At 43.4% G+C, this 13,107-nt stretch overlaps 1 protein-coding gene across 10 annotated transcripts in view; it reads left to right on the forward strand.

Moving 5' to 3' along the window:
- Positions 1-13,107, forward strand: part of LOC122565381 (transducin-like enhancer protein 4) — a 215,465-nt gene that overhangs the window by 192,984 nt on the left and 9,374 nt on the right. For all 10 annotated transcript variants that reach the window (XM_087976010.1, XM_043721298.2, XM_043721302.2 and 7 more), the window contains 2 exons: positions 6,372-6,448; positions 10,443-10,692. In XM_087976010.1, coding sequence (XP_087832136.1) covers positions 6,372-6,448; positions 10,443-10,692 — 327 coding nt within the window. The remainder of the gene's footprint in view (positions 1-6,371; positions 6,449-10,442; positions 10,693-13,107) is intronic.

Below are 13,107 nucleotides of genomic sequence, written 5' to 3' on the forward strand. Positions count from 1 at the left end.
TTTCATACTGTCTCTTTGCTTCTATTATTTCATTTCTTCTTTCCCCTCCGAACCTTCTATGTTTAGCCTGGTTCTCAACTGTATTATCCCTGACATTATAAGGCAGAAGATGGTCTACTGGGTAAGAGCATATGAAATAGGAGCAGAGTATGAATTCAGCCCTTTGAACTTGCTCCATTGTTGAATAATATCATGGCCGATCTCCCTCAGCTCCACTATCCTGCATTATCGCCATATCCCTGGATCCCCTTAAATCTGTTGATCGCTGTCTGAATGCACTCAACTATTCAGGGCTCTGGGATGAAGAATGCCAAAGTTTCGCAGCCCTTCGAATTAAGAAATTTCTGCAAATTGATTGATCCTTTGTTCTGAGACAATTCTAGACTCTCCAACCTGTAATAACAGCTTCGTAGCATCTGTACTCTCAACTCCCTGAAGAGATTTATATGTTTTAATGAGATTACATATTACTCTTTGAGACCCTAGGGATTAGAGACCAAAATAAAGGGACTCTCTCTCTTTTGGCGTGGTCCCCTTATCCCAGGAAATTGTGGTTGTCATTTCTTTACAGCATAATCGTCAGTTAGGAGGCTGGAAGAACATAGCAAGCCAGGTAGCGTCAGGAGGTGGAGAAGTTGATGTTTCGGGTATAACACTTCTTCAGGACTTGGTTAGCTCAGTTGGCAGGTTTTGTGATGCAGAATAAAGTCCACTGCGTAGGTATAATTCCCACACCAGTTGAAGTTACCACAAAGGATTGTCCTCCTCAACCTCTCCCTGGGGCAGAACGACCTTCCGTTAAACCACTGGCAATCACTTCGCTGTCTAATGAGAGAGCAGCCCTATGTGCTGGTAAGACTGTGGTGACTTTACCTTTATGTAGCAGGTACATCCTTCAGGTAAGGAAGGTTAAGTAGTGTACTGATAATCTATGTTAAATAGCCAGTTGTTAACTTTATTCTAAAATGGCCTCTGGCCAATGAATGACCAATTTCCTCAACAGGTAGTGGTCTAGTGGCTTACAATACATGAGGAGTCTGCATTGGAATGTCACCCAGGAAGTTTTCTCACTGTTCATGGTTATTCAGTATCCCATTGGTATTTTCAATTCACTTCTTAGAGGACATGTATCCTCAGAAAGAGAGAGAGGGGCTCACTTTTTTTTAATTCATTCATGGAATGAGGACACCCCTGGCTAAGCCAGTATTTATTGTCCATTCATAATTGCCCAGAGGGCATGGGTGTATGTTTGCTCGCTAAGCTGGAAGGTTTGTTTTCAGATGTTTCATCACCATACTAGGCAACATCATCAGTGAGCTTCTGGATGAAGCACTGGTGGTATGGCCTGCTTTCTATTTATGTGTTTGTGTTTCCTTGAGTTGGTGATGTAATTTCCTGTAGTGATGCCATTTCCTGTTCTTTTTCTCAGGGGTGGTAAATGGGATCCAAGTCAATGTGTTTGTTGATAGAATTCCGGTTGGAATGCCATGCTATTAAGGTGTGGCTTCTACATACTTTTTAGAATGCCATGCTGAATCTTCTCAAAACTTGCCCAGAGGGCAGCTAAGAGTCAACCACACTGCTATGGTTCTGAAGTCACATGTAGTCCAGACCAGGTAAAGATGGCAGTTTTCTTACCTAAAATTCTTTCATGAATGAGATGGCTTTTTGCTGACAATCAGCAATGAATTACTGGTGTTTTAGACTATTAATTCCAGGTTTTCATTGAATTCAATTTCCACCACCTGCTAGGATTTGAATCCAGGTCCCCAGAACATTACTTGGGTCTCTGGATTAATAGTCCAGCGATAATACCACTAGGCCACTGCCTCCCCAGATATAAGCTTTGCTGCTACAGAGTTCCTGATCTTGCCCAGATGATGAAGAAAAGTTGAGTCTGTCCTGTTCAGTATTTTCAGATGACTTTTGTGGAGGGGTGTCACTGATTGTGGATTAAAAATGTTTGAGCCTTTTCTCCCCCATGGCCAGTATTGAAAGTTCTCTGGTCCCCTGAGCTTAATTGGGAAGCTGTTGAAATCAGACTCCTAACTGTTTATTGACTGATCTGACCTTACTCTCCCCTTTGAGATTAATGGAGAGAAACATTGGGTGGAAAGTGGCATCATTTTTCCATGGGTTTTCTGTGGTGTTCCCTCAATGTACTAAATGAATTTTGTAACGATTCCCAGTAACTAAGTGGTGTGGCACGAGTGGAAACCAAAAAAAAAAGCACCTATCCAATAAGTCAGTGTGAGACGTGAGGCTTAATTTCAGAATGGGTTGGGGTCACACATTTAAGACAAAGGTGGGGAAGAACTTCTTCTCTCAGAGGGTAGTGAATCTGTCGATTTCTTTACCTCAGAGGATTGTTGAGGCTGGGTCATTAAATATGTTCAAGGTTGAGGTCAACTTTTAATCAGTGAGGGAATTAAGTAGAGTTGAGGATTATCAGATGATCTCATTGAATGACGGAGTAGATTCGATGGGCTGAATGGCCTACTTCTGCTCTTACGTCTTATTCTCTTATGTATATTTTTAAAAGGTCCTTGTAAGCATAAAAGAAAAACAAATATCATCTCCAACCATATTGTAATGTACTGGCCCTCAAATGATGACAATTAGAACATAGAACATTACAGCGCAGTACAGGCCCTTCAGCCCTCGATGTTGCGCCGACCTGTGAAACAAATCTGAAGCCCATCTAACCGACACTATCCCATTATCATCCATATGTCTATCCAATTATCATTTAAATGCCTGCAAAGTTGGCAAGTCTACAACTATTGCAGGCAGGAGAAAGTGAGGACTGCAAATGCTGGAGATCAGAGTTGAGAGTGTGGTGCTGGAAAAGCACAGCAGGTCAGTCAGCATCTGAGGATTTTCCTGATGAAGGGCTTATGCCCGAAACGTCGATTCACCTGCTCCATGGATGCTGCCTGACCAACTGTTGCAGGCAGTGCGTTCCACGCCCCTATTACGCTGAGTAAAGAAACTACCTCTGACATCTGTCCTAAATCTATCACCCCTCAATTTGAAGCTATGCCCCCTCATGCTATCCATCACCATCCGAGGAAAAAGGTTCTCACTGTCCACCCGCTCTAACCCTCTGATTATCTTAAATGTCTCAATTAAGTCACCTCTCAACCTTCTTCTCTCTAACGAAAACAGCCTCAAGTCCTTCAACCTTTCCTCGTAAGACCTTCCCTCCATACCAGGCGACATCCTAGTAAATCTCCTCTGAACCCTTTCCAAAGCTTCCACATCCTTCCTATAATGCGGTGACCAGAACTGCATACAATACTCCACCTGAGTTTTGTAAAACTGCAGCATGATCTCATGGTTCAGAATCTCAATCCCTCTACCAATAAAAGCTAACACTCTGTATGCCTTCTTAACAGCCCTATCAACCTGGGTGGCAACTTTGAGGGATCTGTTTTCATGGACACTGAGATCCCTCTGTTCATCTACACTACCAAGAATCTGACCATTAGCCCACTACTCTGCATTCCTGTTACTCCTTCCAAAGTGAATCACCTCACACTTTTCTGCATTAAAATCCATTTGCCACCTCTCAGCCCAGCTCTGTAATTTATCTATGTCCCTCTGTAACCTACAACATCCTTCTGCACTATCCACAACTGCACTAACCATAGTGTTGTCTGCAAATGTACTAACCCATCCTTCTTTGCCCTCATCTAGGTTGTTTATAAAAATGACAAACAGCAGTGGACCCAAAACAGATCCTTGCGGTACACCACGAGTAACTGAACTCCAGAATGAACATTTCCCATCAACCACCACCCTCTATCTTCTTTCAGCTAGCTAGTTTCTGATCCAAACCTCTAAATCACCCTCAATCCCATGCCTCCGTATTTTGTACAGTAGCCTGCCATGGGGAACCTTATCCAAGGCCTTACTGAAATCCATGTACACCAGATCAACAGCTTTACCTTCATCCACCTGTTTGGTCAGCTTCTCAAAGAAAATTATTGAATTTAGTTTAAAATTTACCGCAGCATTTGAACGTGTGCCTTCTAGATTTTAAATTCAGAGCCAGAACCATTCTACTACCAGACCCGGGAGTGCTTTTATATTGTAGCTTGTGTGTTAGTCATCCGACAGAAGAAAAGTTGAATTGTTAGTGTTGGAGCAAAACAACAATCTTTTGTTTCCATTCACCAAGCTCAAAGTAGAAACAGCAAAGGAGGCTTGCCTTTTGAATTGTTAGAAAATGTGGAAAATATAGCTGTTATTTTTTCCCAACTTTTTGAGTGTATTAAAAATGCCATGACCAGGGAGGAAAATATCTCAATTCTTCACCTCAACAAATATCATCAGGCAGAAGTAAAGTGCCTTTGTGTTTTGGACAGAGGTTGGCTCTTGTGATTTTGAAGGTGTAAGTCAGAGAGTCACAATCTTTCAATCAATTAAGAGAATATTGAAAGGGGAAACTATGTTTGGGAAGTGAGGGAGCAAGCTTTTATGGTGACGAGTGAGTGGACCCTTATGAGGGAGAGTACCTGAGGTTGTATTTGAGGAAGTAGTGACATTTATTCCAATTACAGTTTTTTTCAAGTTTAGAGTCTTATGAAGTAATAAACTGTTTTTAAAGTGAACCATTCACACAATGCAAAATAAAATGAATCGGGGGAGGTAGTATTTAAAAATGTATGCACTTTTAAAAGTCCCATGAGATAACCTCTCAAGAAACTTTACATTATTATTTGATGTTTCTAGATTAGGAATCCAAAACTTTTCACAAAACCCCTAGAAATGCCCTTATCTTTTATTTGAAGGTCTTGAATTGCTTTGGCATCAAACTTCCTTTAATAATTCTACAAAGCCAGCTGCAGTAGACTGACTAGGTCATTAGTATTAAATGGCACCACATGTTCTCACCAACTCTAACAATGACTCTTGATAACTTACTCATCAACTTACAAACTTGTAAAAAAATATTTTCATGGGACACAGATGCCACTGCTTGGGCTAGTATTTATTGCCCCATCTCTAATTGCCCTTGAACTGAGTGGCCTTGTAGGCCATTTCAAATCCAGAGGAGAAAGTGAGGTCTGCAGATGCTGGAGATCAGAGCTGAAGAAGGGCTTATGCCCGAAACATCGATTCTCCTGTTTCCTGGATGCTGCCTGACCTGCTGCGCTTTTCCAGCAACACATTTTCAGCATTTCAAATCCAGAGATGTGCAGGTTAGGGTGAATTGGCCATGCTAAATTGCCCATAGTGTTCAGGGATGTGTAGGTTAGGTGCATTAATCAGGGGTATATATAGAGTAATGGGGACGGTTTGGGGGGATACTCTTCGGAGGGGGTTGGTGTGGCCTTGTTGAGTCGAAGGGCCTGTTTCCACACTGCAGGGATTCTATGGATTCAGTATTTCAGGGGAAGGCTGGAGTAGGTAGCGAGTAGGAGACTGGAGAGGGAGACAGTGATTGAAAAGGGAGGGGAGGATGCCACAGGGAAGATGGCTGCTGAATTAGCTTCAAGCTCCAGAAACTGACATGAGTGCATTTTGACTGTCAATTTCACCTGAGCAATCATGTTAAACTTGCCTCTCATTTGTTAATTTCCTGTCGCGGGAGTCGGGTGGGGGGGAGCCTTGTAAGTTTCTTGCTCATGGACTCGAGTGTGGTGTACCTCACTTACCCATCAAGGTGAGCAGGCCCCTTGATTGACAGTTTCAGAGTTGCATGGCTGAGAGAGAACTCTGGTTTTCTGTGACTTACATTAAAATTGCCCTCAGTGCCTTGCAGCCATCTGCATAGAGGGCCTTTATGCTCAGTCCTAACCTCAGCAGAGCAGACCACGTTTGCGCAACTGCGAAGTCATCTGCTTCCAACATCCTTAATTATTCCGAGGGCAAAAAATGCTAATGTTGTGCCTGGAAGTGTCAAATTTAATGATGATCACACCGACTAGGAAATAGGGTTAATAAAAAAAATTCTAATATGATCTCCATAGTAAAGCAGACACAAATTTTCATCATTTCAATCTGAGCTAGATTCACTAGTTGGTTTCAAAGGTAAAAGATTAATGTGAGTGTCTTGATAGTTTGTAGGTTACTTACATTAGAACACTGCAGAACTAGTTTGTTTTGCCTCCCAAATCAACACAGTGCTACAGTAGACTGCTCCCAAATTACTGTATTTACATATAACCATAGATGATGTGATAAGCATTCACATGAATGGTGTGGGGAGACTAACGATGGGGCTTTCAGTGTCACAGTTGAGGGAATTGCAGAATGTTTATCCTTTAACTGACCTCTTAGTGCAGTCTGTCCCACATGCCAGTGGTTTTGATATGCGTGGCAATCCCAACCACAGCTGACACAAATGATTTCTGTGCTTTCAGGTTGCCTTTGAGTCACATCCTCATATGCGTGCTTCAGGACTTCCTCCCAGCCTGCCCACGATCCCTGGGGGAAAACCGTGAGTTTCATTACAGAGTTGCTTACTGACTGCGCAGAGTCAACTAAAACCCTTGACTTCTTGGAACTCAAGTTGCAATCTTTGTTCCAAATCCAAAATCTTTATTTATTTCTCTCTCTCTCTCTCTCGTGCTGTTAGGTCCCATGATTGAGGGAATTGAGGCCTGTATTGTGGAAATTTGCCTTTCTCAATCTAGAGCAGCCCCGAATGTGGCCTGTGCCCCTATGATTTTGTGAAACTGACTTTATAATCACTTAGCACTTTGTAGACCCTCAATAATTTTTTTTCTCTCATTTGAACCGTCAGCTAAGGATTTAGAATCATAGGATAGAATCCCAACAGTGCAGAAAGAAGCCATTTGGCCTATTGAGCCCACACCAACCCTCCAAAGAATATCTCACCCAGACCCAGCACCCCCATCATGTCCCTGTAACCCTGCATTTTCCCGTGGCTAACACACCTAACCTGCACATCCCTGGACAGTATGGGCAATTTAGCATGGCCAATCCAGCTAACCTGCACATCTTTGGTCTGTGGGTGGAAACCGGAGCACCCGGAGGAAACCCATGCAAACACAGGGAGAGTGTGCAAACTCCACTCAGACAGTTACCCTAGGGTGGAATTGAATCCATGGCACTGTGAGGCAGCAGTACTAACCAGTGAGCCACCAGGCCATCTTCTGAGCCACTGGTTCACCTTCAAGGCCAATCCTTTAACACTAGCCCAGCCTTCCTGATCAAGCCTGTGAAGGAATGAGTTAACCTCTCCTTTGATGCACAGTCAGTGAATGGTGCTGGCTGTTGCACTAGATGACTGTGCAAACCTTGCACTGAGTGCACATGCTGTGCCAGGAGAGTAAAGGAAAGGGCCAAGGACCAGAAACCAGTCAAGGGTGTCCAGTGATCAGCTCGGTACTGGCATGGAGGACAGTGAGGGGGATGGGATGGAGGAAATACCCATTAGAGATGTTCAGGCACAATATCCTTTTACTTTATAAATGGGACTGCCGAATGTTTTAACCCGACTCAGAATGCCTTGAGTGCTGATAGGGCACTTTGTCTAATCAACCTGTGCAGAGATGTTATTTCACACCATTGGAGTGGGTGGGACCTAAACCCAGGCCTCCTGGCTCAGAGATAGGGACACTACCACTGCGCCACAAGAGCTGCATTGAGGTAAATTAGGACATAGATTTCATTTCAGCCCATTATTAGCCCCGGCATGACAACTGAACATAACTCTGGAGTATTTTGGGTTGATGCCATTTTTTTTACTTTGAGGCATATATTTGGATGTTGATATTTCCAGTTGTCTTGCCTACCCTGACCTGCCAAATCCCATCCTGTGAGCTGAGCCATAATATTAAGGCTGGCCGCATTGTAGTAGGCATCAAACTCAGGCACACCCCAGCTTAGACTGGAAAAGCTGCCTCTAAGATTCCAGTTGGGTGACTCATTTAGTTTCCCACCTGAAAATTTCTCTGAATATAATCACACGCCCCACAAAACATAGAGCAACTCTCAACTGAAAGCTAGCTTGAAATGATAACCCAAAGATACAGACTTTGGATGTGATTTACATTAAAAAAAAATAAGGACACTAAAGGACCTGATTGGTCGCGAAACCAATTGTAATATTCAACTTTACATGAAATATGCCACAACCATGTTTCTTCTTTACTCCCTCTTTGAGTTCTTCCAAGAGTCTGATTAAAAAGCATTTTTTCAACAATTGAAAATGTAAATGGCCTTAGTTCTTGCTTAGAGTTTTGTGCCATTATTGTATTCTGTTCAGCCTAGCTGGTCCATGCCAGACTTTATGGTCCACACAAGCCTTCCCTCATTCTATCGATGTAACCTTTGTTTCCTTTTCATCCTCATGTATATTTTGCCCTATGTTTACCTAATCGAGGCCACTTCATGTTTCTGTTAAGTGTATTAATGAGCAAAGTGTCCTTGATACAAAAGGGAATGTGCATAAATGGGAGTTATATCAGACAAGGGCAAGGCTCTGGTATTTCACCAGTCATATTGACACTGTCAGCAGGTTGAAATGGAGCTGTATAATTATTAATAATGGGTGCAATAATGCATTTATAGAAATACTAAATGTTCATTATTTCATTGATCTTGGTAATCTATCATAATTAGATACTGCTACCATGCACTGTGACTTCAGACTTTAATCCTGAATCTCTTGGTACAGAATCAAATTCAGATTGTTTTGTGCTTTGCTACTCAATAGTAAATCAACGTTTTGCAGAGATTGCTGTTGTATCGAACTTAAGAGTGTTAATTAATAAAGGAATCGCCAAGAAAAATCATAGCAATTTGGGCAGAACTGGGCCATGAGCTTTTATTTGTAATAGGCAGGTCAGGAGATTGATGTTGTTCATGGATAAGCCTTGGCCGGTCGCTGACATGCTGTTTGACAATGAAGGGGGACTCAGCCAGTTCCATTCCACTGAAGTCCACAGAGAGCAGGGCTGAGCCAATGGAAGTCTGGAATTAGCATATCGTAACTATTTAACACAGGAGTGCCATTGCTACTGTAGTTTCATGGTGTCAATCAAAAGACACCAATACTGGTGGTATAGTTGACAGTGAAGGAGGTCATTTAAGAGTATAATGGGATCTTGATCAACTGGGCCAGTGGACAGGAGCATGGAGTTTAATGCATAGGTGTCACATTTTGGTAAGACAAACCAGGCAGGACTTACACTGTTAATGTAGGGCCCTGGGGAAGTGTTGTTGAACAGAGAGACCTAGGGGTGCAGGTACATAGTTCCTTAAAAGTGGTGTCACAGGTAGACAGGATGGTGAAGAAGGCATTTGGCGCACTTGGCTTCATCAGTCAGAGCAGGAGTTGGGACATCATGTTACAACTTACAAGACATTGGTAAGGCCACATTTTGATCACCCTTCCATGGGAAGGATGTTATTAAATTGGAAAGGGTGCAAAAAGATTTACAAGGACGTTATTGAAACTGGAGAGTTTTGAGTTATATGGACAGGGTTTGAGTTATATTGAGAGGCTGGATAGGTTGGGACCATTTTCTCTGGAATGTCAGGGGCTGAGGGGTGTCTTTACAGAGGTTTATAAATTCACAAAAGGCGTAGATTACGTTAATAGCTGAAGTCTTTTCCCCAAGGTAGGGGTGTCCAAACTATTGGAAATAGGTTTAAGGTGAGAGGAGAAAGATTTAAAGGGACCTGAGGGACAACTTTTTCCAAACAGAGGGTGGTGCGTATATGGAACAAGCTACCAAGGCAAGCTGCATCAGCACAGATTAGGAATCATTTCGAGAGCCTCAGTAGAATCATGGAATCCACTACAGCACAGAAATGACTATGTGCCCACTTCTGGCCACCACACTTCTGGAGAGATCTGAGGGCCCTCGGGAATGTGTAGAAGAGATTTACTGGAGTGGTCCCAGGGATAAGGGATTTTAGCTGCAAGGCCAGTTGGAAGTGTTTGGAGCAAAGGAAATTGAGGTGTTAGTTTGATAGAAGTGTATAAAGGTTATAACAGGTTTGGAGAAGATGGACAAAAAGAATCCGTTCCTGTTAGCTGATGATGCAAGGATTAGAGGACACAGTGTGTCCTCCGAGAAATACAAAGAGTCTGTGAGAAAAACCTTTTTTCATGCACCTAGTAATAATAGAACTTGGTTGTGGAAATGGGAATGATAACTTATTTCAAAAGACAATTGGACTGAAACGTGAGGGAATAAAACAGCAAGGCTACTGGCTTAGAGTGGGGGAATTGAACTGAGAGCTGGTATGGACTTAAAGGGCTGAATGGCCATCATCTTTTAGCTGCACTGAACTCTGTGACTGTATGGGAAGGAGGCTGTTCAGCCCGTAGTGTAGACCCCATGGCTTAGAGATCCACTAAATCAGTATCTTTGCTGATAAACCACACAAGTGTTAGACAGGATAGGGCTGGGCTTTCTTCATTTGCTTTGCTCTAAATATCTGATTTTTGATCCCAGAGCCTACTCCTTCCACGTCAGCGCTGACAGTCAGATGCAGCCTGTCCCATTCCCTCACGATGCTTTGGTTGGGCCAGGGATACCCCGGCACGCTCGGCAGATCAACAACCTGAATCACGGTGAGGTGGTGTGTGCCGTTACCGTCAGCAACCCCATGAGGCACGTCTACACGGGGGGGAAAGGGTGTGTGAAGGTGTGGGACATCAGCCAACCTGGAAGCAAGAGTCCCGTCTCTCAGCTCGACTGCCTGGTAAGACAACGTCAGTCTTACACTGCGTTACCGGTTCATCTTTTCATGGCCTTGAGCTTGCACTGCTGACGGTAAAAATCCTAAACGAAAGGAGAGATTTGGAGAAATATTCAGTAGAACAGTTGGTATTGTGTGGGTGAGAAACAGAGTGGTTTATGTCTCCTTTATGAAGAATGATCCACAGTCGACACGCTAACGTGTGACCCTTTCTCCAGGGACTGTGTGGTTCAACCCCTCTACTCAGCCCCAACAAGCTAAATCTAACACGTTGTCAACTTCTTGCTGCACCATGGTTCCTGTGGCCTCTTTGTCGACCATTACGGAACTGTAGGCAGTTTCTTTGCTGTCGATTTTGCAAAATCCAGAAATCGGCTCAAATGTCTTTCACTTAAGCCTGCCAAACGATCACAATACTAATTTCCGGCCTAATTTGTTTTGCTTTCCAATAGCAATTCCAACTGTGGGCAGGAACAATTGAAAGTGGGAAATGGTAAAAATACTTCCATTTACTTAGAACTTTCACAACCTTAGAAAATTGCAAAGTACTTTGCAGTTAATGAAATACTTTTGGAGTGTAGTCACTATGGAAGTGTAGGAAGCTTGGCCTGGAGGTGATGGCCTAGTGGTATTATTGTTGGACTGTTAATACAGAGACAAAAAGTGTGGCGCTGGAAAAGCACAGCAGGTCAGGCAGCATCTGAGGAAAGGAGAATCAACGGTTTGGGCATAAGCCCTTCATCAGGAATTCTTCTGCTCCTCAGATGCTGCCTCACCTGCTGTGCTTTTCCGGCACCACACTTTTCGACTCTGATCTCCAGCATCTGTTGTCCTCACTTTCTCCCTGTTAATCCAGACATCCAGGTAATGTTCTGGGGACCCAGGTTGAAATCCCACCATGACAGATGATGGAATTTGAATGCAATGTAAATATGGAATTAAGAGTTTATTGGTGAACATGAGTCGATTATAGAATCATAGAGATACACAGCAGGAAATAGACCCTTCAGTCCAACCCATCCATGCTGACCAGATATCCCAACCCAATCTAGTCCCACCTGCCAGCACCTGGCCCATTTCCCTTCAAACCCTTCCTATTCATATACCCATCCAGATGCTTTTTAAATGTTGTAATTGTACCAGCCTCCACCACTTCCTCTGGCCGCTCATTCCATACACATACCACCCTCTGCGTGAAAAGGTTGCCCCTTAGAACTCTTTTATATCTTTCCCCTCTCACCCTAAACCTATGCCCTCTAGTTCTGGACTCCCTCACTCCAGGGAAAAGACTTTGTCTATTTATCCTATCCATGCCCCTCTATAAGGTCACCCTTCAGCCTCCGATGTTCCAGGGAAAACAGCCCCAGCCTATTCAACCTCTCCCTATAGCTCAGATCCTCCAACCCTGGCAACATCCTTGTAAATCTTTTCTGAACACTTTCAAGTTTCACAACATCTTTTCCAATAGGAAGGAGACCAGAATTGCACGCAATATTCCAACAGTGGCCTAATCAATGTCCTGTACAGCCGAAACATGACCTCCCAAGTCCTGTACTCAGTACTCTGACCCATAAAGGAAAGCATACCAAACGCCTTCTTCACTATCCTATCTACCTGTGATTCCACTTTGAAGGAGCTATGAACCTGTACTCCAAGTTCTGTTTGTTCAGCAATGCTCCCTGGGACCTTACCATAAAGTGTATAAGTCCTGCTAAGATTTGCTTTCCCAAAATGCAGCACCTCACATTTATCTAAGTTAAGCTCCATCTGCCACTCCTCAGCTCATTGGCTCATCTGATCAAGATCTCATTGTTACCTGAGGTAACCTTCTTCATTGTCCACTACACCTCCAATTTTGGTGTCATCTGCAAACTTACCATTCATACCTCTTATGCTCACATCCACATCATTTATATAAATGATGAAAATTAGTGGACCCAACACCAATCCTTGTGGCACTCCACTGGTCACAGGCCTCCAGTCTGAAAAACAATCCTCCATCACCACCCTCTGTCTTCTCCCTTTGAGCCAATTCTGTATCCAAATGGCTAGTTCTCCCTGTATTCCATGAGATCTAACTTTGCTCACAGTCTCCCACGGGGAACCTTGTCAAACTCCTCACTGAAGTCCAGAAAGATCACGTCCACTGCTCTGCCCTCATCAATCCTCTTTGTTACTTCTTCAAAAAACTCAATCAAGTTTGTGAGACATGATTTCTCACGCACAAAGCCATGTTGACTATCCCTAATCAGTCCTTGCCTTTCCAAATACATGTACATCCTGTCCCTCAGGATTCCCTCCAACACCTTGCCCACCCCCAATGTTTGTTGGGGGGAAAACCCCAAATGGTTCACTAATGTCCTTTAAGGAAGGAAACTGCCATCCTTACTTGGCCTGGCCTACATGTGACTCCAGTCC

Source organism: Chiloscyllium plagiosum, unplaced genomic scaffold, assembly GCF_037043375.1.
Source record: "Chiloscyllium plagiosum isolate Xiang-an unplaced genomic scaffold, Cpla_swu_hap1 HiC_scaffold_28, whole genome shotgun sequence".
Classification (NCBI taxonomy): Eukaryota; Metazoa; Chordata; class Chondrichthyes; order Orectolobiformes; family Hemiscylliidae; genus Chiloscyllium; species Chiloscyllium plagiosum.